This window comes from Eretmochelys imbricata, chromosome 13, assembly GCF_965152235.1.
Source record: "Eretmochelys imbricata isolate rEreImb1 chromosome 13, rEreImb1.hap1, whole genome shotgun sequence".
In the NCBI taxonomy this organism is placed as follows: domain Eukaryota; kingdom Metazoa; phylum Chordata; order Testudines; family Cheloniidae; genus Eretmochelys; species Eretmochelys imbricata.
Window position 1 is genome coordinate 31644382 of NC_135584.1, and position 27317 is coordinate 31671698.

Here is a 27317-nt window from a genome sequence, read left to right on the forward strand (position 1 = left end):
GCAAAGTAAGCTGTCATGGGATAAGAGAGAAGGTCCTCTCATGGATCAATAACTGGTTAAGAGACAGGAAACAAAGGGTAGGAGTAAATGGTCAGTTTTCACAATAGAAATAGGTAAATAGTGAGAACCTCCAAGGATCTGTACTGGGACATGTACTGTTCAACATATACGTAATGATTTGGAAAAAGGGGTGAACAGTGAGGTGGCAAAGGTGCAAATGATACAAAATTACTCAAGATAGTTAAGTCCAAAGCTGACTGCAAAGAGTTACTGTGGGAACTCACAAAACTAAATTAATTGGCAACAAAATGGCAGATGAAAGTCACTGTTGATAAGTGCTAAGTAACTCACATTGGAAAAAATAATCCCAACTACACATATATAATTATGGATTCTAAATTAGCTGTTTCCACTCAAGAAGGAGATCTTAGAGTCATCATGGATAGTTCTCTGAAAACATCTGCTCAATGTGCAGCTCAGACAAAAAAGCTAACAGAATGTTAGGAAACATTAGGAAAGGGATAGATAAGAAGACAGCAAGGATCATAATGCTACTATATAAATCTGTGGTACACCCAAACCTTGAATATTGTGTGCACTTCTGGTCACCCCATTTGAAAAAAGATATATTGGGATTGGAAAAGGTACAGAGAAGGGCAACAAAAATGATTGGGGTATGGAACAGCTTCCATGTGAGGAGAGATTAAAAAGACTGGGACTATTCATCTTATAAAAGAGGCAGCTAAGGGGCAATGTGATAGAGGTCTAAAATCATGACTTGTGTGGAGAAAGTGAATAGGAAGGTGTTATTTACCCCTTCACATGACACAAGAACCAGGGGTTCCCAATGAGTTTAATAGGCAGCTGGTTTAAAACAAAGATTAGAGTACTTCTTCACAGAACACACAGTCAACCTGTGGAACTTGTTGCAAGGGGATTGTCAAGGTTCCTTCCCCACTTGAACTCTAGGATACAGATCTGGGGACCTGCATGAAAGACCCCCTACGTAATTCTTACCAGCTTAGGTTAAAAACTTCCCCAAGGTACAAACTTTGCCTTGTCCTTGAACTGTATGCTGCCACCACCAAGCGTTTTAAACAAAGAACACGGAAAGAGCCCACTTGGAGACGTCTTCCCGCAAAATATCCCCCCAAGCCCTACACCCCCTTTCCTGGGGAAGGCTTGATAAGAATCCTCACCAATTTTTACAGGTGAACACAGACCCAAACCCTTGGATTTTAAGAAGAATGAAAAATCAATCATGTTCTTAAAAGAAGAATTTTAATTAAAGGAAAAGGTAAAAGAATCACCTCTGTAAAATCAGGATGGTAAATACCTTACAGGGTAATCAGATTCAAAACATAGAGAATCCCTCTATGCAAAACCTTAAGTTACAAAAAGACACAAAAACAGGAATATAAATTCCATCCAGCACAGCTTATTTTACCAGCCATTAAACAAAAGGAAACCTAACACATGTTCTAGCTAGATTACTTACTAACTTAACAGGAGTTGTAAGGCTGCATTCCTGATCTGTTCCCGGCAAAAGCATCACACAGACAGATGAACCCTTTGTTCCCTCCCACTCCAGATTTGAAAGTATCTTGTTCCCCCATTGATCATTTTGGGTCAGGTGCCAGTGAGATTATCTTAGCTTTTACAGGTGAGAGGGTTTTGCCTCTGGCCAGGAGGGATTTTATAGCACTGTATACAGAAAGGTGGTTACCCTTCCCTTTATTTTTATGACAGGGATGTTGTCAGTGTCAAACCTATAACTGACTTTTAAAAAGAGTTAGGTAACTTCATGGAGGAGAGGCCCATCTTGGCTGTTAGCCAAGATGGTCAGGGACACAGCCCCATGCTCTGGGTGACCCTAAACATCTGACTACCAGAAGCTTGGACTGGATAACAGAGATGGCTCACTGAATAATTTCCTTGTTGGCCTTTGTTCCCTCTGAAATATATGGTACTGGCCACTGCCAGAAGAGAGAGATAGACAGACCCTTGGTCTGACCCAGTGTGGCCATTCGTGTGTTCTTATGTGTCTGCTGTTAAAAGACATTCATCCCCCACTGGGTTGATGGTCTTAGAATTATTGACTTCTCTGCCCAGTATCATACAGGCTACAGGTTCCTCAGGTACTCATGGAGCCAGGAAACCCCATAGCTCTTCTAAGAGCAAGGGAACTTTGCTACTGTCTGGGTATGTCAAAGAGAGCAAGGAGAGATATTCCTTGGGACCCATAACATTGGACACAACCCTACCTCCGGTACCCCTTGACAGGTTCCTCAGTACCACGTAAATTGAAGTGTCCACCTCCATCAGTGCCCCTGGAGGAGTGATCCAAACCTTCAGTACCGTCTGCTTCAAGAGTGACCATCACATCAATACCCATACTCCTTCAGTACCTCAAGAATGTAGGTACTTGAGGACTTAATTGCAGGTACTTGATGGACTTAACTGGAGTCCCCACTGATCATGGGCTGCATCCTCACCATCTCTGCTGGATAACTGTAGGCAAATTTGTTCAACAAGATTAAAAAATGAATCCCTACACTGTTGAAAGACTCAAAGTCAAATCTACACTCCCTGGAAATTTACACCCCAACCCTGAGGAGAAAGCACCAGAGGCAGGTGTGTAAGCCAAGGCCACCCCCCTTTACAGACATTCTACCATCTTTATCCAGCTGAGCCCCCATGTAAATGACAGAGGATTCAGAGGCCTCGATTTTCAGGACCTTCTGCTTCCATGACCTCTACCCATTCCCAGCCACCCATGAAGGGACTTTTGACGCTTTGGTCGAGATCAGCCCACAAGTATTGATGCCATCCACCTGTAACCTCCCATATCTTTGGGGGCTGCCTCTCACTTTTTGCCTACAATTTGGACTCTATCATGACAGACAGTTGGGTCTTAGAAATTATCCATCAAGGATAATCTATAGCGTTTTGCTCCCTCCCTCGCCACAAATCCTCTTCCCGGTCCCCCTTCAGGGACCACTCTCAGGAGGTGATTCTTCAACAGGAAGCAGACCCCCTCCTCCTACAAGAGGCAATAGAATGAGTGACAATTCAGTAGCAAGGGAGAGAGAGTTCTATTTCCCTTATTTCTTAGCCCCCCAAAAAGAGGGAGGGTGGAGATCCATTCTGGATCTTTGATAACTAAAAATCTGTATTCGAAAGTCGAAATTCAGGATGGTTGCACTAACATTAGTAATTCCCTCCCTATAGGAGGGGATCTGGTTTGTGTCTCTTGATATGAAGGATTCTTATTTCCATATAGATATTCATCCGTACCACAGAAAGTTCCTTTGGTTTCCAGTGGATCAGGGACATTTCCAGTTCAGAGTCCTTCCCTTTGGACTAGCAGCATCACCCAGAGTATTCACAAAGGTCGTCTCGGTGGTGGCAGCCCAAATGAGATGTCAGGGTTACACAATTTTCCCATATGTTGATGATTGGTTCCTAGTAGGTTGCTCCAGCCAAGAGGTCAGGTCAGCAACTTTGTTTCTGCTCCATCTTCTAGCAGAGCTGGGTATCTGCATAAAAAAAGAAAAGTCTTTTTTAACATCCACCCACACAGACAGTAAACTTTACCAGAGCGACACTGGACTCCAGTGCAGCAAGTGTTCTTCCCCATGGAAAGATTTCAGCTAATGAGCAATCTGATAGCACAGATTACTCACAGAAGAAGGACTATGGTCAGGATATGCCTTTACCCTTCTAGGTCACATGGCCTTATGCACTTATGTGACCCCATTCACAGTCTTCATCTGCGCTGCCTACAGGCCTGGTTGTAGTCGGTCTACTCATCAGACAAGGATCACATTAACACCAGTGATACTATTCCCACCAGGGTCATCACCTCTCTTATCTGGTGGTTGAACCCACATCACGTCCCCTTCGTCACTTCTTCCCCCAGTGCCACCATTGTAACAGGTGAATCCCTTGTGGGTTGGGGTACTGACCTGAACCATCACACTGTACCTGGACCCCATGTGAGGCCAGACTGCACATCAATCTACTGGGTCTGCCTGGCATGCAGGGCTTCTCTCCTCCACATCAGACGCACCTTAGGGTTCTACTTGCAGAAAACCAAATCTATCTGTTGTTAGATGTTCGGCTGCGTGTGCGTGTTCTCCCTGTGTGCTACCCCTGCTCTGCGCAGACAGCCAGCACAGCAGATCTCTGTTAAGATCTGTTAAGGTATGAAAGCACCAGGCCAGGTTTATTGTGAACAAATCACGGTAACAGCACCTGGCAGACTTTATGAGGATATTAAGACATGTATGCCCGTGACAATGGATGCAGCTCAGTGAATGGCAGGACTTTTCATCCCCCTCCTTTGCTGGACCAAAACACTCTTTCAGAGATACCTCTTTATACCCTGATACAAACAAGTTGCTGCCCCTCTGACATAGTTAGGTACTGCCCCTTGACGTGGCTAGTTATTACCCATCTCCTTGTACATGTTGATTTGACTAGAAAAAGATTATTTATTACTGTCATCCTGACCTTATCTTTCAGGAGGGGTGTCGCGGGTCATGTACTCCCTGTCCCCCTGACCCCTTTTGGGGTGGGACACGGGTTATTAGAGGCCCGTGGGCAAGTCTGCGCGACCCCTCTGGGTATTGGAGTAACGTGGCCTAACAGCCAAAGTCAGTCCACCTGTTCTCTCCATCAGGGCTGTGTGGCCTAGCAGCCAGAGTGAACAGAGCGGCTCTCGCAATCAGGGCTATGCGACCTAGTGGTCGGAGTCAGTAGAGTGGTGAGGCAGGCTGTCACCCCAGGGTGGGCGGTGGCCAGGATAGGGGAACCCGGACCCTCCCTCTCCACTGAATCCCAACCCAGGGCTCTGTCAGTGGCGGGGTTGCCTGCCATCAGCTCTTCGGGGATCTGGCTCCAACACGCAGAGCTAGTCTCCAGGTCTCCAACCACCTCCCTGCAAACCTCCCTGGGTTACTTCCTACCCGTTTCTCTGCAGCTTGTGGTCTCATGGTTCCCCGGTGTCTCCTCCCTCTTTGGCGTCTGGAGCCTTGGGGTCGTAGGTCACTGCCATCTGTCTGCCCTCCATGTCGTGAAGTTTTGGCAGTCCTTTAACAGGAGTCCGCAACACACCTCCTTCCCCTCCGGCAGTCAGCCACAAATGAACTGAGCTGCTCCCTTTTATACCTGGCCTCCAGCCGGAACATGCCCAGCAAGGTCGAGGGAGCGTGGCCTCCTTGGCCCAAAGAGAGGAATTAACCCCTGCAGTCCCAGTGCGGAGCATGCACGCCCTGTCACAAGGGGTCAGTGTGTTCCTGTTTTTCTTGGGGAATGTTTTTGTACCATCCCTGATATCAGGATGTTCTGGTACCACTCTTCTGGAATGTGTTTGCGTGAATACTTTCTGCCTAGCTCTTCTTAGGAATGTGTGTTTCTGCAATATCAGCCCTGTTCTTGCCAGATTCTGTGAACTTACAAGCAGGCAAAGCCTGAAATCTGCTCACCGCCTGACTTTTGCTAACTTTGCTTTATATCAGCGAAGCTTGCCCACTACTTTAACTCAGGCCTTATTCCAGGCCTCTAACACAAGGGCTCATATTTCAGGCTCTCTTCCTACTACATCCCCCAACTTTTTGTCTTTTTATGGGGAGGATGTTTACCCATTGTTTCAGAAAAGCATAATGCATGGACTAAAGATGACCCAGTGGGTTTAAATGTTGTTATTTGGCCACCTTACTTTTTTAATTATACATTTATGCCCCATTTGTTTTTTAGCTTACACATTTTTTGTACGACTGATGGACAGATTTTATTTTTTAATTGTTATTCGTTTTTTATAGTGGACCTGGGAATGTTAGGCCCGGGACCATGACTGAGGCGTGGGGTGTAGAGTTGTGCTGTGATAACTTTTGTGTGGCATAAGGAGGCCTTTTTATTTAGTTGGCGATTGATGAGATGGGCTTTGGTTAGGATTATAAATGTATCGCGTTTATACCTTATAGAATAGTATAGGTATATATACTAATATGTATGAGGGATTATATAATTATTTCCTTAAATAGTTAAATACCAAATATATGCCCTATATAATTTGTGATAAATAATGATATATGAATAATGTTGATAGTTGGTATGCATTCATAGATGTAAATGCATATATAATAATATGCATATGTGTATATGTTTGTACCTTAAATATTTTATAGGATGCATTTGGTTTAACATACTTCAGAGTATTTAGGTATACAAATATTTAATAGCCCTTACAAGCTATATTAGTACAAACAATTACATTTAAAATGTTGATAAGCACTTGATTATTTTTATAATGATTATTTATTACTATGGCAGTGTTGATAGCTAGTTTTTTTTTTTAAGTTGGTGTAATTTAGCGTTTTTGGTTTGATGTTACATGTAGCAACACATTTTTATTAGTGCAATTACTGTTATGGCTTGTATTTTTATTACTATTACACTAAGTGTTTGGATTATTGGGTGTGGAGTAACATTTTTTGGGATTGCTTACCAAGGAGTTTTCACCGTTTTTTGCACACTTTCTACTTCTTTTATTTGTTGTTGGATAAGATGAGCTATTTTTGTTTTTTGCCATTAAATTATGTATGTTTAATTGTAGCTGCTTTACTGGGGGAAACAATTTAATTAATAAATATTGTAGGTTGCCAGGAGGAATAATAATTTTAATGGCAGAGCTGACCAGTTGGCCAGAAGGCATGGGTTCTGATTTGGATTGTGCTAGTGACTTGCACACAAAATTCTGTATTGATTTCAGGACAAATGTTTTCATGTATAGAAAAATTTCAGAGCACATACCACATTTTGTATTTTTACTACCTTATTGACGAACTCATTTTGTACCAATCAGGCACAGCCTCTTATTGTGTTGTTGCTATTAATTGTAGCATAGGATTTACACAGCTATCCATTACGTTTTGTACAACAAGCCTGATTAATTTTTAAGCCAGTTTTAGTTACTAGGCGCACAGTGGGATAGTGCTGTACATAAGTATCATTTACCTAAGTTTCCACACTGTTGGTATAGTACACTGTGACTGGATTTTGCATTCACCTTGGGATGGCCATTAATGATGTGAAGGCTTTTACTGTTGTTATGATCCAAACTTGAAACCTTATCAAATTTAGCAAATTGTAAAAACACTGGCGCAATATTATTTACTCCTTGCTCCTGTATTTGTTTTAAAATGGCTGTGTGGTCCCGTATTCGTGGCCCATCTTGTAATTTTAATTGTAATAAGCTTTGCTTGATGATTTCAATTACTTTATTCCCATAGGCCACATAGGCAACTGTCAGTGAAACATAATTCTTTTCCATGCTGTTAATAATTGACAGGATAGTAGAATTTAGGTGGCTGAACCCTTGAGGAATTGAACATATGTTGTCAGTGGTAATTGCATGTTGATTCAGCAATAGGCTGCTTATGCAACAGCAATGCAGTTTATTCAGTTAATTCATTTCTTCTCTGAAAGTGTTTTTTATAAACTAAGCAATCTGTATAAGTAAACTTGCAATCTTTTCTTTTTAAAATATATCAACTTTGGGTCAACATAAGTAAGGCGGTGTCAGCACTCACACTGCATTGTCTTAAGTACATCAAATGTGGCTCTATGCTGCTGGTGGAGGTGATGTTACTATGTCTACATAAGAGGGGGGCTTACAAGTGGTGGGAGACCAATTTAATTGTAGACACATGCACAACTAGGTTGATGTAACCTGCCTTGCACCATAGCACTAACTATGTAGTATAGACCAGGCCTTAGTGTTTGTCCAGGTGTGGCCCCAGGTACAAGACGAGGCAGCTGGCTGGAAATGTAGGACAGAATACCTCACTACCTATATCTGGCTTGCATCAGCTATTTTCCTATGGACTGATCTCAGGGACAAGGTATACAGCTTTCCCCATGGGACTTCATTTATAAGGCATTAAAGGACGCTAATATAATTAATGACAATTCAAAAGCGTTTATGGAAATGGATCCTGTCAAACAAACTTGCTATCTTTTTTTGATGAGATTACAAGTGTGTTTGATAAAGGTAACAATGTTGACGTAAAATACTTAGACTTCTGTAAGTCTAAGTTTGACTTCGTACCACGCAATGTTTTGATTAAAAAACTAGAATGATACAAAATTAACATGGCACATATTAAACTGATTCAAATCTGGCTAACTGATGATCTCAAAATGTAACTGTAAATTGTAAATCATCGAATGGATGTGTTCCCAATGAGGTCCTTCAGGGATCTAATCTTGTCCCTTCATATTTAACGTTTTGACAATGACCTAGAAGAAAGCATAAAATCATCATGGATAAACTTCGCAGTTATCACAAAAACTGGGGGAGTGGTAAATAATGAAGTGGACAGATCATTAATAGAGAGCAATCTGGGTCACTTAGTAAACTGGGAGCAAGCAAACAGTATATATTTTAATACAGCTAAATATTAATGTATACATGTAGGAATAAAAAATGTAGGCCATATTTATAGGATGGGGGACTCTGAAAAAGATTTGGGTGTTGTGGTGGATAGTCAGCTGAACATGAGTTCCCAGTTCCATGCTGTGCCAAACGGACTAATGCAATCTTTGGATGCATAAATGGGAATCTCAAGGATGTGTAGAGAAGTTATTTTAACTCTGTATTTGGCACTGGTGCGACTGCTGCTGGAATACTGTGTCCAGTTCTGGGATCCACAATTCAAGAAGGATGTTGAAAAGTTGGAGAGGGTTCAGAGAAGAACCACAAGAATGATTGAAGAATTAGAAAACATGCCTTTATAGGATAGACTCAATCTATTTAGCTTAACAAAGAGAAGGTTAAGGAGTGACTTGATTACCGTCTATACATACCTACATGGGAAACAAATATTTAATAATCTGCTCTTCAATCTAACACAGGTATAACACTATTGCATACCTGGAAACTGTAGCTAGACAAATTCAGACTGGAAATAAGGCATACATTTTTAACAATGAGAATAGTTAACCAATTTACTAAGGATCATGTGGATTCTCTGTCACTGACCATTTTTAAATCAAGATTGGACGTTCTTCTAAAAGCTCTGCTCTATGAATTATTTTGTGGACGTTCTATGGCCTGTGTTATTCGGGAGGTCAGACTAGATGATCACAATGGTCTCTTTTGGTCCTTGAATCTATGAATCTGTGATTCAGTCCGTGGACTTTGCAAGAACTGGTGGATACCCTCAGCTCTTCTAAACAACTATTTGAGGGTATGTCTATGCTTCTTCTGGGAGCAAGCCTTCCAGACTGTGTGGACAGACTCATGTATAGGGATCATGCTACTGTGCGAAAAATAGCTGTGTAGATGTTGCGGAAGCTTGAGACGCCAAGCTCCAACTCAAGTCGCAGCCTCAAAGCAATGTCTACATTGATATTTTTAGCATGCTAGTGAAAGTCCCACTAAGGAAGTCTGTGGACCGAGGCTGAGAGGCTTGGCCACAGATGCAGTGCAGACATACCCTCAGGGATATAGGTATGCCTTTCTGTGACTGGGGAGGGGGAAAGAAAGAGAGAGAGAGAGAGTGTGTGTCTGTGTTGTGTGTGTGTGACTAAAATACTGAACTATCAGTCCTCAGCTTCTGTTGAACGAGGTCCAATGGGAATAACTTCCAGCGTAGGCTTTTCACCCTGAACATTCTTGACTACTCCCATTGGTGGACTTACATCAGTAACTTTCAGCCTCACCCTCTCACTCACATCCTATTTCCCTTCTTTTTTCCCCCTTCTGTCTCCTTCTGCTTCTAGGAATCTTTTCCTGTCTCTTCTCAAAATCCATTTGCCATCTGACTTCCCAGAACTAACTCTTATCTCTTTTCCATTTTCCCGCAATACACTGATTTACTTAGCATGGATAAGAGTTTTTAACGAGACTTTTTTGTCTTTTGGGGAAAGGTGCAAATGGCCTTGATTTATCTTAAAACATTCTGTTTAGTACACTCCTTATATTTTGCAGGACAAGGTCATTCTCCTTTTTCTTGTAAACCCTGGTTCAGACTAAACCGAGAGCCAAACCAATTTTAAGGAACAGTAAAAATTACATCTAACTTGTTTCCCAGATTTAACACCTTTTCACCTGTGGGTTATTTTGGACTTTTTTTTAGATGGATGAAGAAGCCTCGATGTGGAGTTCCTGATCATCCCCATATAAGCCATAGCCGAAGGAATAAGCGATATGCGTTAACTGGACAAAAATGGAGGCAGAAGCATATAACATACAGGTATATTCTAATTTTTTTAAGGTGAAGATTAGTTTGATGTAGATTTTATATTGAACTGTGAAAATACATATGGCCTGCTGAACTTTAGAAAAACATGGAAAGTATTTTTTTTCAAAAGTGCCTAAGTGACTTAGGAGTCTAAATCCCATTTTCAAAATTGTAGGCATTTAGGACCAGATTTTCAAAGGTATTTAGGTCCCATTAGTTAGGTGCCAAACCTGCTTAAATTCTTTTGGACATCTCAGTAAGTGCCTATCAGAATCTTTAGGTGCCTTTGTAAATCTGGCCCTTGTCTTAAATGACATAATCAAAAGTACTACCTAACAATTATTTGTTCCCTACCTGCTTGTTGATTATGTCATTTAAACCCTGAATGCGTTTTAGTGACAGTTTTCCAGAGGTCATACTGAATATTACAAATGGATGTCTTTTCTTTTTTGTTCTGTAAAGCACTCAAAATGTTTTGCCACTATAAAATAATAAACAAATTTCTTATTTTTATATATCTAATATTCCAAGTATGTATCAAGTCCAGAGTCACAATGGACTCTGCCAGGAATTTTCTGCAAACATTTTATGACATTTGTATTAAAACTAAGTGAAGTATTGAAATAATTGGATTTAGCTGAAAGGAGTTTCAGTCTAACTTTTACTTTTTACAGGCTACACAAACTTAGTGAAAACATTTCTAAAATTATCTATATTGGGTAACTTCGTGATAATGGAACTATAGAAAAATATCTAGTAATTGTTAATGGTGAATTATCATCCAAAGGAGATGCTTCTAATCAAGTCCTGCAGGCATCTGTTCTTGGCATGAAACTTGTTGCTGGTAAAGTTTGCAGATGGCAGAAAAATTGGTGGAATGGTAAATAATGATAAAGACAGATCAGACAGAGTATTTTAATACAGTCAGATGCAAGGTCCTCTATCTAGGAACAAAGAATATAAGTCACACTTACAGGATGCAGAGTGGTAGGTGTGTTAGTCTGTATCAGCAAAAAGAATGAGGAGTACTTGTGGCACTTTAGAGACTAACCAATTTATTTGAGCATAAGTTTTCATGGACTAAAGCCCACTTCATCAGATGCATGCAGTGGAAAATACAGTAGGAAGATATATATATATATACACACAGAGAACATGAAAAAATGGGGGTTCCCATACCAACTCTTAAGGATGGGGAACTATATCCTGGAAAGCAGTGACTTGGAAAAGGACTTAGGAATCATGGTAGAAACCAATTGAACATGAGGTCCCAGTGCAATGCTGTAGCTAAGGCCTGGTCTACACTGGGGAGGATCGATCTAAGTTATGCAACTTCAGCTATGTGTATCTACTTCAGTGTCTTCACTGTGGTAGGTCGATTGCTGATGCTCTCCCGTCGACTCCGCCTGCTAATGGGATTCTTGGATGTGTAAGCAGGGGAGTGTCAAGTAGTAGTAGGGAGGGCATATTGGTATTGTATGCAGCATTAGTGAGAGCGTTCCTGGAATACAGCGTCCATTGGATCCAGGATTTGGAGTGAAGATTAAGAGCTAGTCATGTTGAGTTTGAGCTGATGGCTAGACATCCACGAGGAGATGTTGGAGAGACAGGCTGAGATTTTAATTTTTGGACCGAAGGAGGAATAAAGATGTAGATTTTTAATCCCTGAGCATAGACATGCTTGTTGAATAGGTATTTACTGATGAGATTACCCAGAGATAAGGTGTAGTAGGAGAAGAGAAGAGGACCAAGGAAAGAGCCATGAAGAGCCTTCACAGAAAGCTGGAGGGAGGATGAGGAGGATCCCCTGAAGGATGCACTGAAGGAGTGATTAGAGAGGTAAGAGGAGAACAGCAGAGGGTGGAGTCATAGAAACCAAGGGAGGACAAGATTTCCAGAAGAAAAGCATGGGCAACTGTATGAAAGGCAGCTGACAGGTCAAGTAGAATGAGGATGTAGCACTGATTTTGAGTTTTGGCCAGGAAGAGGTCATTAGAGACTTTGGCAAGAGTGGTTCTTCTTTGAGTGCTTGCTCGTGTCCATTCCATTATAGGTGTGTGTGCTTGCCACGTGCACCAGTGCCGGAAATTTTTCCCTCAGTGGTATCCATAGGAGACTGGCTCTGGTGACCTCTGGAGTGGCACCCATATGGTGCGGTATAAGGGGCGCCGCTGGCTCCCACCACCCTCGGTTCCTTCCTACCACCAGTGATGGTGCTGGAACATCTCTTGCTTTGGCAAGCCTTCTCGTTTGAATCCGTTGAGACGAACTTTTCTCTGTAAATAGTTAAAAGTTGTTAGTAGTTTCCCTTAGTGTAGTTAGTTAGTTAGTCCTGGACAGGACTCAGCGTAGGGATGGGGCATGCCCTGATCCCGAGGCTTCAAACCCTGTGATTGCTGCAAAAAACCGATGCCCATCGGCAATCCTCATAGTAGCTGTCTGAGGTGCCTGGGCGAGACCCATATCAGTGACAAGTGTCAGATCTGCAAGGGGTTGAAACCTCGGACAAAGAAGGAGCGAGACATACATCTCCGGGTGCTCCTTATGGAATCTGCGCTAGCACCAACACCGGAGCCATCCGGATCGGACTCTACTCCTAGTATCGCGGCATTGGTCTGGAGCACTCTGCCAGTGCCGTCTTCGGAGCGACGCTGATTCCCGCTCCCCAGCACCAGCCAGGAAGCAAAGAATGGCCGGGAGGGGACAATCTCTGACATCCTGTAAAGGGAAGGAGGGGGCCAGAGGGGAGCAAGGACCCATGAAGGGCAGCTCCTCACCTCCGTACGGGAGTCGAGCTCCAGCTCAGGTCGAGTGGGTTAGCCCATCCTGAGACGTGCCTGCCACCCCGGAGAGCAACGCGGTCCTCCAGCACCTGGACATGCCATCGATGTCCGAGGCCCTGCAGGCGACACAGGATATCTTAGTGTGCCATGGGACCTTTCCAGCAGTCGCCATCTGTGTGTGGCACCGCTCTCCTCCTCAGTGAGTGTCCTGCCAGTGCTTGCCCGCGCAGAACTGCCAGGCCTCAGACATAGGGAGGCTGGGCTGAAGGAGCCTTCACTGGTCTTCGGACTTGGGGCACCGCTCGCAGGGCTTGAGACGCAGATCGCCGGTGACTTGGCGCAGGCCCATGGAGGTGTGCCCATCCCTGTAGCCCCGATACCAGGACTGACCTAGCCACTCCTCGAGTGTGTGGCACTGCTCCAGGGACACAAGCCAATGGTCCCAAGAGCCTGGTTATTGGTCGCTCCCCACCTTGATGGCCAACTCGCTCCTGCTCCTGCTCAATGGACTGGCATTGCTTAAGGCACAGGGATTCATCACACTCGGACAGATCCCTGTTGCAGCACCGGGATCAGCATCGTCACAACCAGGACGAACGATTGGTACCATCCTGATCTCCCAGACACGATCCCTCTTCTTCGGACTCCAGTACCGAACAGGAGTCCACATCAGCAGGCATGGCCCTGCACTGGGGATACCCACTCTAAAGGCGGCACCGCCCACTGCATCATGCACTAGGGCCAGTGGCTGGCCCCCGGTACCCTTGGGGGTTCCCACAGCCCTCACAAGGGCTCACGTCGGCCTCGGGGGCCTCAGCTAGACCATCAGCCACGGTCTCCCACCCACCCCAGACTTTATAACCCTACCTTAGGGGAGTCAATTAGTATGCATTTATTTCATAGATAGGCTAACTCAAAAGCTGCACAGCTCAAGCTGAGTTGGGCCCAGAGTACGAGTCTCTAAAATTACCTTATCAGATTTGTTCTGCTGCCTTGCAGAATGAGAGTGAAAAATCATGTGGTAAGCTGTAATGTCTGGATCCATTGTTCTAACCACCGGAGCACAACCTGCTCCCAGAGTCAGGAATAGAACTCATTGGGAAACAGTATATTATGCCCCCTTTAGGGACTTGCTCATATAAAGGATAACAGTGTGCTTCTGCTTCTCGTTATTCCTATAGCTTGAGTGGCTGAGGCCTTTTCTATAGCTCTGAAAGTCTTGGGTTCAGACTTTGCTGCTATCCCATGGGGGAAGAAAACATAGTATATGATCGTGTCAGTAAAGACTGCAACTTAATCCACATGCCAAGGGGCTGAAGAGGTTATACAAGTGTACATAATACTGGCATTTTCAGAGTAATCAAAGCTTTATTTGACAGCCTTGATAGTATCTTGAGAATTTTTTGTATATTATACATATATATGACCCCCATCTTAAATTAGCATTTATTTAAGGGGTAGATGCCTCGAGACATTGAGCTACAGAGCCTTGCATAGGTAGGTCACCATTTTGAATGCAGCCTCTCCCAGGGGAGTTGTTCACCACTGCCCTTGGTGCTAGTTGGCAGACTCAGCAGAGAAGCCATGGAGACTTAACTGCCCCTGTGCCTCTGAGAAGCAGGCCTGGCGGTACAGTATCTAGAAAGCTTGCACTGTTGTTGCCCTGCACGCAAACTGAGGACTACATTTTCCAGGGTTCACAAGTTGGCACCTTTTGCCAGCACTAAATCCGGAGCATTTTTAAAAATGAAGTTTGGGATTATATACAAGTTATTTGTAAATAAACAAATTAGTTCATGAAATATTTTTCATAAAATGTCACACATGGAATTGCACAAAATTTGGCAGCTGTGTCACACTGGTGAGTTTTTACTCACTCAAGGAGTCTCATGGGTTTCATTTGAACTACTAAGAGTAAAGGAGATCAGTCAGGCTCAGTAATATAGTGATGGGTATGCTGCTTAGAAAGAATTTAAGGGCCAGTTTCTTATACACTTGCCTACATTTTTGCAGGATAATAGCAGACACATAAATTTACCTGCAATAATTTGCACTTTCAAATTATACATCTAAGTCCCTAATTTGTGAATGTAATCAGGCATTCAGGGCCTGACGCAACATCCACTGAAGTCAAGGAGGGATTCCCGTTAGCTTCAGTGGGCTTTGGATGCTGGCTAAAACTGACCTAAACTGCAGGTGCAGATAGTTGCAGGCACAGTTATTTGCCTGCAGAAATGGAGACCCTATTCAGTTTTGCCTATGTGCAAGAATTGCTAGCTGTTGTAATAGGAAGACTTGAATGGGATGTGTGCCTTTAATCAATCCTTCTCTTCTCATTTACACAGTGTTCACAACCACACCCCCAAGGTTGGAGAGCTTGATACAAGGAGAGCCATTCGTCAGGCATTTGATGTTTGGCAGAGAGTGACGCCACTAACCTTTGAAGAGGTCCCTTATCATGAAGTTAAAAGTGACAGGAAGGAAGCAGATATTATGATATTTTTTGCTTCTGGTTTCCATGGAGACAGTTCTCCATTTGATGGAGAAGGTGGATTCCTAGCCCATGCTTACTTTCCTGGACCAGGAATAGGAGGAGATACTCACTTCGATTCAGATGAGCCATGGACTTTGGGAAATTCTAATCATGATGGTAAGATTGCAGGTCAAATGTATAAAACAAGAACAAGCTGAATGTAAACTCAACAATAGGCTTTTAGTGGGGGAAATGGCAGGTTAGTGGAGCCCTCTTCTTCCAGAGGTTGGCCCCAGTTAAAAAGAAATGCACTCCCTCTTAAATGCACAAGTCCCTGATGTGTGTGCACATATTAGAGGTTTATGCACCTTCTCACCTATATGCACATGAATGAATGTTTTTAGGAGTGAGCAAAAACGTGTGTATACTTAGCTGTGCAGGTCTTTGAAGATTTGGGCCACTATCTCTGCAGAGATGATTGTCTCATAGGGGAGGAAGGTGGTATGAGTGCTGAAGAAAGAGAGGCAAAGTTGGCATCCCTATCCCAAGCCGACTGAGATGCTGAGTGTGCTCAGCAAAGACAGTGATACAGTTGCTCAGCAGGGAGTTCAGAAGTAAGAAAGCAGAAAAAGGTTTCAGTTGTAAGTTTCATAATTTTTTACTTAATTTCTAATTTCCCAAATATTATTTTGGCTTGAAATTTCCCATGTTGAGTTTCAGGCCAGAAGAGAGGGTTTGTTGGCTAGTTTAAAGATGCTTGTTGGGAATAAGGAAAACTGTCTTTTGAGTATTAAACAGTGAAGAGATTTTGTGTGCTTTTGGGTTTTATCTTCCCTTCCAATAACCCCAAACACTTGCTTTTTTTATTTTCAGACCTTTTCTTCAGTGGGAGCATGGGTCTTTCACAAGTTGAAAAAGAGTGTTAAGCTATTTTAACTGAACGCTAAATGATACATAAGACTCCAATTACAGATCCATGTGCATGGAGAAGATCATGGATTCAGAACAATTCCTAGAAAAAAATGCATTGTCAAGATAAAGTTATGCTTGTAAATAAAGATTAGTTAATTTTAAACACTATTAGAACATTGTAGCTTAAAGGAAACATGTTTAATACCAGAAATTTGGAGTTCTGTGAAGGGTCATCACCATAGTATCAAAGTGCCTGAGTTAAGGTGTAATGTCCCCTCAGTGCAGGCTCTGTTCACCTTTGAAGGGTAGTCTGTTCCTCCCTTATTGTGTCACTCAGTTGGTATTCCCCCTCACTGTAGGCTCTCTCTTTCAGTATGTTTTCTTCATAAGTGCTGTTGCCAGAGTTTGAAGCAGTTTCACTTTGATAGGGGCTTTCTCCCCATGTGGCTGAATGTTATCCCTTTCATTGAAAGAACAGGAGTACTTGTGGCACCTTAGAGACTAACAAATTTATTAGAGCATAAGCTTTCGTGGGCTACAGCCCACTTCATCAGATGCATAGAATGGAACATTCATTGTAGATGATGTCCTTCAGCTGGGGTATTACTACCCTTTGCTTCTAGATTTGTTTCCTAAAGCGTGTTCTTTGTAATTAGTGTTGTCTCCATCCTGATGGCAGGGTTGGCTGTTCATTTTGGAACTGAAATAGACTCACCAAAAAAACAACAACCCCACCAGCAGTAGGTCAGTAACAAAGCTCTCTTTCTATATTGTGCTTTTCTACATAAAAAAGGAAAGATTTTAGAATAGCTGCTGCCAATTTTATAATTTTTGAAACTCTTAAGACAGACAGATAAAGTGGGCTACTCAATAAAAAGCAGAGCTGAATAGACTATTAATATCTAAGACATTCTACCCCTGATGGGAATGTTTTTTAACACAACTCTATAGAAAACTCAGGCAAACTATCTGAAACTTACCGTGAAGCATTGGTGTTTGCAAAACTGTTATTCATTGAATGACATCAGCAGTGCAGGGCACTGAAATTGTCATTGTAGGTCCTGCTTAAATGCTCACCAAAATATTTCTGGCATGTGGAACTATTCTCTGTATATGATATTAGCAAAAAGAACGAGGAGTACTTGTGGCACCTTAGAGACTAATAAATTTATTTGAGCATAAGCTTTTGTGGGCTAAAACCCACTTCATCAGATGCATTCAGTGGAAAATACAGTAGGAAGATATAGATATACACAGAGAACATGAAAAAATGGGTGTTGCCATACACACTATAATGAGAGTGATCAATTAAGGTGAGCTATTATCAGCAGGAGAAAAAAACCTTATTCTGCTGATAATAGCTCACCTTAATTGATCACTCTCGTTATAGTGTATATGGCAACACCCATTTTTTCATGTTCTCTGTCTAATGTGACAGGGTCGGGCCAGATGGCTATAGGAGAGTAATAGAAGGCAGATATATTAGCCCCAGGCTAAGTAAGTCCCTTTTCCCTGGGTAAGGTAACAGGGAAGGTTCCAGAACAATCAGGAACCTTCTGGAGACAATTAAGACAGACAGGCAGATTAGAACACCTGCAGCCAATCAAGAAGCTGCTAGAATCAATTAAGAAAGGCTAATCAGGGCACCTGGGTTTTAAAAAGGAGCTCACTTCAGTTTGTGGTGTGCGTGTGAGGAGCTGGGAGCAAGAGGCACTAGGAGCTGAGAGTGAGAATGTGGACTGTTGGAGTACTGAGGTGTACAAGCATTATCAGACACCAGGAGGAAGGTCCTATGGTGAGGATAAAGAAGGTGTTGGGAGGAGGCCATGGGGAAGTAGCCCAGGGAGTTGTAGCTGTCGCACAGCTGTTCCAGGAGGCACTCTAGACAGCTGCATTCCACAGGGCCCTTGGCTGGAACCCAGAGTAGAGGGCGGGCCCGGGTTCCCCCCAAATCCTCCCCAACTCCTGGACACAGGAGGAGTCGACCTGGACTGTGGGTTCAGAAAAATGGCCAAACTGAGAGCTGCCGTGAAGCTCCAAGGCGAGCAAATCTGCCAATAAGCGCAAGACCCAGCAAGGTAGAGCAGGAACTTTGTCACAGTATATATATATATATCTTCCTACTGTATTTTCCACTGCATGCATCCGATGAAGTGGGTTTTAGCCCATGAAAGCTTATGCTCAGATAAATTTGTTAGTCTCTAAGGTGCCACAAGTACTCCTCTTTATTTTTGCTGATACAAACTAACACGGCTACCACTCTGAAACCTGTGTATGATATTGATTCTTTCTTAACACTGACTACAGGAGGAACCCATTTAGTCCATGCAGTATTGTTAAGCTAGTGCCCATGAGCCTGGTTTAACAACTGTTTTTGGCTGGCGTACCTGTAATTTTTTTGCTTTTCACCTGTCTCACCCTCAACAGTTTTAACAAGTTGACAGTAACATGTAATTGTTGTCCAACCAGAAGAAATGTGGGGGACTCTTCAGTAAGAGTAGGAGTACTTGTGGCACCTTAGAGACTTACCAATTTATTTGAGCATAAGCTTTCGTGAGCTACAGCTCACTTCATCGGATGCATAAAGTGGAAAGTACAGTGAGGAGATTTTATATATACACAGTCCATGAAAAAATACACATTGTAAGGAGAGTGATCACTTAAGATGAGCTATTACCAGCAGGAGAGTGGGGTGGGGGGAGAGAAAACCTTTTGAAGTGATAATCAAGGTGGGCCATTTCCAGCACATTTCCAGGAGTTAACAAGAACGTCTGAGGAACAGTGGGGTTCTTGGGGGGCGGGGTGAGGAATAAACAAGGGGAAATAGTTTTACTTAATATAATGACTCAACCACTCCCAGTCTCTATTCAAGCCTAAGTTAATTGTATCCAATTTGCAAATTAATTCCAATTCAGCAGTCTCTCGTTGGAGTCTGTTTTCAAAGTCTTTTTGGTGAAGGATAGTCACTTTGAGATCAGAAATTGAGTGACCAGAGAGATTGAAGTGTTCTCCGACTGGTTTATGAATGTTATAATTCTTGACAACTGATTTGTGTCCATTTATTCTTCTACGTAGAGACTGTCCAGTTTCCCCAATGTACATGGCAGAGGGGCATTGCTGGCACATGATAGCATATATCACATTGGTAGATGTGCAGGTGAACGAGCCTCTGATAGTATGGCTGATGTGATTAGGCCCTAGGATGGTGTCCCCTGAATAGATATGTGGACACAGTTGGCAACGGGCTTTGTTGCAAGGATAGGTTCCTGGGTTAGTGTTTTTGTTGTGTGGTGTGTGGTTGCCGGTGAGTATTTGCTTCAGGTTGGGGGGCTGTCTGTAGGCAAGGACTGGCCTGTCTCCCAAGATTTGTGAGAGTGATGGGTCATCCTTCAGGATAGGTTGTAGATCCTTGATAATGCTTTGGAGAGGTTTTAGTTGGGGGCTGAAGGTGATGGCTAGTGGCGTTCTGTTATTTTCTTTGTTGGGCCTGTCCTGTAGTAGGTGACTTCTGGGTACTCTTCTGGCTCTGTCAATCTGTTTCTTCACTTCAGCAGGTGGGTATTGTAGCTGTAAGAATGCTTGATAGAGATCTTGTAAGTGTTTGTACATCTCATTTTAAGTGATCACTCTCCTTACAATGTGTATTTTGTCATGGTCTGTGTGTATATAAAATCTCCTCACTGTACTTTCCACTTTATGCATCCGATGAAGTGAGCTGTAGCTCACGAAAGCTTATGCTCAAATAAATTGGTTAGTCTCAAAGGTGCCACAAGTACTCCTTTTCTTTTTGCGAATACAGACTAACACTGCTGCTACTCTGAAACCTTTCAGTAAGAGTGCAAACTGTGTTTCAAATTCAGTAAAGAAAGAATTAGTCATTTCTGAATAGATGACATTCCATGTGAAGAACACAAGACTTCTTTGCTTTTTCTCACAGGACACAAAAACTGTGGTCTATTTGAATTAATTAGCTAGCTAAACATTTAATACAGTTTCTGGATAGTTCACATGCTAGGTGTAGGGGCTGTCAGACAGATTCCAGTTTCTGGCCACTATGGCTAAGCATTTATGTCCATTCAGAACATGAGTCCCTCAAAAGAGCCAGTAAAAATCCACATAGAAGTGTTTCCATGTTTTCTCAGACCATGACTGTGAATATTGGGGTGCCCTATATATTCTTTACCCTCTGACATGACAATCAAGCCTTCTTCTCAGTAGTACGAGCCAACCTAGGCCATCAAAAGTGACTGATTATTTTCCTTCATATTCACCATTCCATATTGTGTAACATGAGGCTTTAGAGTTATAAAACCGGAGGGAAATATACATTGTTCATATTGTTATTTTATCATGTGTTTAACTTGGTGTCAGCCCTTCCCATTCACACTGAAAAGTGACAATATAATTAAGAATTGTATTTGGCAAGTTAAAAAGACTGAAGTGAAGAGGCACACAGTAGAAAATCCCTAACACCAGGGTGGGTTAGCATTTTCCAGTGTTAAGCTGTTTTATGGGCTGCTGTTTTTCCTTATTTTGATGGCAACATACTACAACCAGAGTGCATTGCACTCAAACCAAAATATAGTTGTTTAATCATATTTAGCTTACATTTTTATTATTGATTGTTTCCGCATTATTAGTGTTAGTGTTGCAGTTATAGGACTACTACCCTCTGTCCCCTTTCTGATTACTCTTGAGTTAATCCAGTTCAAGCCTTGAGGTGGAATCTCACGATTTTCTTTGAGTAGTGTCCCTGTGGGTGCACCACTGTAGGTGTGCTTGCGTCCTTACGCTGCTGATCAGAGAACTTCGCTAGCAGTGTCCATGAGGCCCGGCTAGCTAGTGTGTGCTGGCTAACCCCGCTCAGTTACTTCTCAACCGCCCCTGGCTAGAGACAGAACTAGTCACGGTCCTTTAAGACCGTCATTTTCGCTTTTTGCATTTCTATAGTTAGTCTCCTTGTACTTAGTTGTAGTTTCGGCTCCTTTCTTGTCAACTGGCACAGCTGTGAGACCACATGCCAGGCTTCACATGTGAAGCCTTGAGATGTGCTTCAGCTCAGTTTACAGACCAGAGACAGATTGGACAAACCCCTGTCACTATCCACCAGGGTCAAAAACTCCTTAGACTGGAAGGACCCAGTCAATGTTTGCAAAGGGATCCCCTTCTCGCACCCTCCCGCCGTCATTGCTTCTCACCACTGACTCATCACTCATAGGGTGGGGCGCACATCTTAACAGTCTCATGACACAAGGCAGGTGGTCATCCATGGAGATATCCCTTTACATCAACCTCAAGCTAAGGGTGGTCAGGAAAGCCTGCGACCATTTCCTCCTGCTGATCAAAGGCTCACACATGAGATCCTAAGAGATAACATAGCCTGTATGTACTACATCAATCGACAAGGGGGAGCCAGGTTGCCTTCCCTCTGTGCAGAGGTGATGAGATTGTGGAACTGGTGTATCTCCCATGATGTCACACTGTCTGCGGGTTAACTCCCAGGCACACAAAATTTGATAACGGACAGCCTCAGTCACAAATTCACACACAATCACGAGTGAAAGATAGACCCGGCAGTACTTCACGACCTATTCAGGCAATGGGGGACACCGACCACAGACCTGTTAGCCAGTCACCTGAACAAGAAATGTCAATGCTACTGCTCCAGAGCAGGGATAGGACAGCACTCCCTGGGCGGCGCTCTCCTGGGACAGGGACCGTCTCTATGCCTTTCCTCCCTTTCTCCTACTTTGATGGTCCTATTGAAACTAAAAAGAGAAGGAGCACACATCATACTGATTGCTGCCATTTGGCCGAGACAGACCTAGTACCCTTCCCTGTCACAGCTTGTGACATGCCCACCAATCTCTCTCCAATCCAATCCTCTTCTTGCAGAACATTAATGATCTGGATGATGGGATGGATTGCACCTTCAGCAAATCCACGGATGACACGAAGCTGGGGGGAGAGTTAGATACACTGGAGGGTAGGGATAAGGTCCAGAGTGACCGAGACAAATTGGAGGATTGGGCTAAAAGAAATCTGATGAGGTTCAACAAGGACAAGTGCAGAGTCCTGCACGTAGGACGGAAGAATCCAGTGCACTGCTACAGACTGGGGACCGACTGGCTAAGCAGCAGTTCTGCAGAAAAGGACCTGGGGATTACAGTGGACGAGAAGCTGGATATGAGTCAACAGTGTGCCCTTGTTGCCAAGAAGGCTAATGGCATTTTGGGCTGCATTAGTAAGAGCATTGCCAGCAGATCGAGGGAAGTGATTATTCCCTCTATTCGGCATTGGTGAGGCCACATCTGGAGTATTGTGTCCTGTTTTGGGCCCCCCACTACAGAAAGGATGTGGACAAATTGGAGAGAGTCCAGCGGAGGGCAACAAAAATGATTAGGGGGCTGGGGCACATGACTTATGAGGAGAGACTGAGGGAACTGGGCTTATTTAGTCTGCAGAAGAGAAGAGTGAGGGGGGATTTGATAGCAGCCTTCAACTACCTGAAGGGGGATTCCAAAGAGGATGGAGCTTGGCTGTTCTCAGTGGTGGCAGATGACAGAACAAGGAGCAATGGTCTCAAGTTGCAGTGGTGGAGGTCTAGGTTGGCTATTAGGAAAAACTGTTTCATTAGGAGGGTGGTGAAGCACTGGAATGGGTTACTTATGGAAGTGGTGGAATCTCCATCCTTAAAGGTTTTTAAGGCCCGGCTTGACAAAGCCCTGGCTAGGATGATTTAGTTGGATTTGGTATATTTGAGCAGGGGGTTGGTTGAGCAGGTTAGATGACCTCCTGAGGTCTCTTCCAACCCTAATCTTCTATGATTCTATGGCAGGTTTTCATACCAGTGCAGGTTTCACATGCTTCTCCCAAAATCATGCTATTTGCTGTATTCACACTAGAGGTTAACCAGAACCCTGGTGGGCTCCTCTGGTCAGCTAGCAGCATGGTGGGACAGCATCTTCTAAGACTGTTTGGCTGATCTGAGCTATGCAGAACTGATCTGAGCAATCCAATCTTCTTCTGCACCCTAACTGCAAAGTGAACTGGTCAGAGCCTGCCTTATAGAAAAACCTGTGCTTTAACCCATACCCCCAGCTGTGCAAATAAGCAAAGGTTCTAAACACAGGCACAAGGGTTTTGTATGAGGGTGGTTGGGCTGTTGGGGCTAAAACACAGGTCAGAGCCACCTTAAGTCTGCAGTGTAGACACACTCTTAGCACTATGGGCGTTTCTAAGTTACAGGAGCCATCCTAGGCCATCTTATGGGCCACTGCGCTTCCCAGAAAATCCATAGTGCATTCCTACCCTGACATGCCTGCGTAGCCCCCAGACCAGCTCCAGTGCTGGGACTTGTGAGGGGGTCCTTGGGAGGCAGCCACACAGACTTCTTGCACTGTACCTTTGCCAAAAGAATCTTCCCTTGGTTTGGAGAGCCCCTTTTCGTCGCTCTAGCCCCTTAAACTGAAGTAATGGAGATGGAGTGCAGGAGAGGAGTTTGTCTATTATGCTGTACCTCTTTGTTGAAGGCAAATTGTGATCCAAAGGAAATCATTGGGAGTTTTAAGGACTGCATTGTTAAATTTTCAGTACCTTTAGTTAAGATTTTTTGCTGATAAATATTTGAATAAATCATAATTGATCTGATTTTAAGGAAACAAAAAATCTATATTCAGATGTGGTCACATAGAGGGAATACTTTCTGGACTCGCTAAACCAAGAAAAATATTACATATCCCAAAAAGGGTGTGTTTTTTGTTTGTTTGTTTTAAATCACACTATTCTTCTTTGAATATGTGTCAGTGTGGATCATCAGTTGGATGAGCAGTACCAACAGACAATGTGTCAGTGTGGTGAATCTTCGATTAAACAGGTAACAGCGTTTTAGCACCTAGCTGGCTGAGAAATTGGTTTATGGATGTAACCCAGAATAATAGCATATTTCGGTAACAGTCATACAGTAAAATCCCATAGTTTTACGCACAGTGTTGTTACACACATTTCAACAGGATAATAATATTCAGTTGATTGAGTTTTCAAATGATACCTCACAAGGCATATTTCATACAAAATATATCATAGCCATATAAAAATGGTGAACATGGGGTACAGGGAGTCACAGGTACTTTTTAAATTTGCCTTCCTTTTCTGTTCAGGATTTCCCAAACAGTCATATCCTCCCTCGTGAAATAGTCCAGGACACTGTTTCTTAAAATATAATGGAGCAAATACTTAAGCAAACAATTTGCAAACATCTAGAAGATGATAAGGTGATAAGTAACAGCATGGATTTGTCAAGAACAAATCATGTCAAACCAATCTGATAGCTTTCTTTGAGAGGGTAACAAGCTTTGTGGATGGGGGAAGTGGTAGACGTGGTATATCTTGACTTTAGTAAAACTTTTGATAGTGTCTCACATGACCTTCTCATAAACAAACTAGAGAAATGCAACCTAGATGGAGCTAGTATCACATGGGTGCATAACTTCTTGGAAAACCATTCCCAGAGAGTAGTTAACAGTGGTTCACAGTCATGCTGGAAGGGATAACAAGTGGGTTCCCGCATGGATCAGTTCTGTTCAATATCTTCATCAGTGATTTAGATAATGGCATGGAGCGTACGCTTATAAAGTTTGCGGACGATACCAAGCTGGGAGAGGTTGCAAGTGCTTTGGAGGATATGATTAAAATTCAAAATGATCTGGACAAACTGGAGAAATGGTCTGAAGTAAATAGGATGAAATTCTATAAGGACAAATGCAAAGTACTCCACTTAGGAAGGAACAATCAATTGCACACATACAAAATGGGAAATGACTGCCTAGCAAGGAGTACTGCGAAAAGGGATCTGAGGGTCATAGTGGACCACAGGCTACATATGAGTCAACAGTGTAACACTGTTGCAAAAAAGTGAATATCATTCTGGGATGTATTAGCAGGAGTGTTGTAAGCAAAACATGAGAAGTAATTCTTCTGCTCTACTCCATCCTGATTAGGCCTCAGCTGGAGTATTGTGTCCAGTTCTGGGTGCCACATTTCAGGAAAGATGTGGACAAATTGGAGAAAGTCCAGAGAGGAGCAACAAGAATGATTAAAGTTCTCGAAAACATGACCTGTGAGAGAAGAGTGAAAAAACTGGGTTTGTTTAGTCTGGAAAAGAGAAGTCTGAGAGGGGACATGATCGGTGTTCCGTCTAATTTTTTTGCATCCATGTGCGGAATGAATTTTGTTATGTGCACCAATATGGAGGTGATGTTTGACGGGGGTGGGGCCGAGGGGTTCTGAGTGTGGGAGCGGGCTCAGGGCTGGGGCAGAGGATTGGGGTGTCGGGGGGGTGAAGGCTCTGGCTGGGGGTGCTTGCTTAGGTGGGGCTGGGGATGAGGGGATTGGGGTGCAGGAGGGGGCTCAGGGCTAGGGAAGAGGATTTGGATGTGGGCGGATGAGGGCTTTTACTGGAGGTGTGGGCTCAGGTGGGGCTGGGGATGAGGGGTTTGGGGTGTGTGAGGGGGCTCAGGGCTGGGGCAGTGGGTTGGGCAGTGGGTTGGGCAGTGCGGGCTCTGGGGTGGGACCAGGGATGAGGGGTTTTGGGTGCAGGCTGCCCCAGGGGATGTATTAGCAGGCATATTGTAAGCAACACATGAGAAGTGTCCCTTCCATGGCAGCTCCGGCTGGGCTGGACTGGGTCCGGCCAGGCCACGGGAGAGGCTCCTCTCCCGAGCTGCGGAAGTTCTGGCGGGGCTGGGCAAGGGGGGGGGCTCCTCTCGTTGGCAGCTCCGGCAGGGCTGGGCTGGGCCGGGGAAGGAGTGCCTCTGCCCACCTACGCAGCCCTTGATAGCCTGCTGCATGGCCGCACAGCTTAGAGGGAACTTAGGACACGATAACAGTTTTCAAGTACATAAAAGGTTGTTACAAGGAGAATAGAGAAAAAAAATATTCTTAACCACTGAGGACAGGACAAAAAGCAATGGGCTTAAATTGCAGCAATGGAGATTTAGGTTGGACATTAGGAAAAACTTCCTAACTGTCAGGGTGGTTAAGTACTGGAATAAATTGTCTAGGTAGGTTGTGGAATCTCTATCATTGGAGATTTTTAAGAGCAGGTTAGACAAACACCTGTCAGGGATGGTCTAGATAATACTTAGTCCTGCCATGAGTGCAGGGGACTGGACTAGATGACCTCTCAAGATCCCTTCCAGTCCTATGATTCTGTGATTCTTCTCACGAAGGCCCTGCCTTGACTAGAGATTGTTGTCATTGTTGTAACTCAGTTGTGCCCTCTAGTACATAAAAAACTCCAAAAGGACTAGAGGATGTGCTTCAAATCTTGCTGTGTAGCCTATGGCCCCCACTAGACTTCAGCTCAGCTGTCACTGTAGGCATAGACTATACTAAACAAGCGAGATCAGTCCTCTGCTGACTGTTCCATGCTGCCCTCTCTGGCTAGGTAATTAAACTCTACTGCTGCGGGGTCAACCCGGTCAGAAGTCACCTAACAATTTAAAATTCCCAATGCAAATGCATGCTCCTGTTTGTGACCAACTTCTAATGGTGGACATCTTTCTTTAGGGAACCCATTCATGCTTCCTGATATTTATACCTAGAGACCCCAGCTGAGGCGCTGCCAGCACGCTTCCTCCTGCCCAGCCCAAGATGTCAGTGCTCTGGTTAGCTTGAGACCGAGGCATATGCAATATGGGAGCCCCATGACTCACGACAGGAATTATCAGGTCTACAATAGGATTTTGGGGCAACTCACACAGCTGGTAATTCAGCGGATAGGGGACCAGTGCCATGAAAAATTATGGCTATGAAGGTGGCCTCCCGGAAGGTCAAGGACAGTAGCAAAAGGTCTAGGTGGGCATATAGACACATTCCTTTTCTGAGAAATTGGAGAGA

At 43.7% G+C, this 27317-nt stretch overlaps 1 protein-coding gene across 1 annotated transcript in view; it reads left to right on the plus strand.

Annotated features, from left to right (window-relative positions):
* Positions 1 to 27317, plus strand: part of MMP24 (matrix metallopeptidase 24) — a 158393-nt gene that overhangs the window by 48858 nt on the left and 82218 nt on the right. Inside the window, exons 3-4 of the mRNA XM_077832571.1 lie at positions 10146 to 10262; positions 15379 to 15683. Of these exons, the coding sequence (XP_077688697.1) occupies positions 10146 to 10262; positions 15379 to 15683 (422 nt within the window). The remainder of the gene's footprint in view (positions 1 to 10145; positions 10263 to 15378; positions 15684 to 27317) is intronic.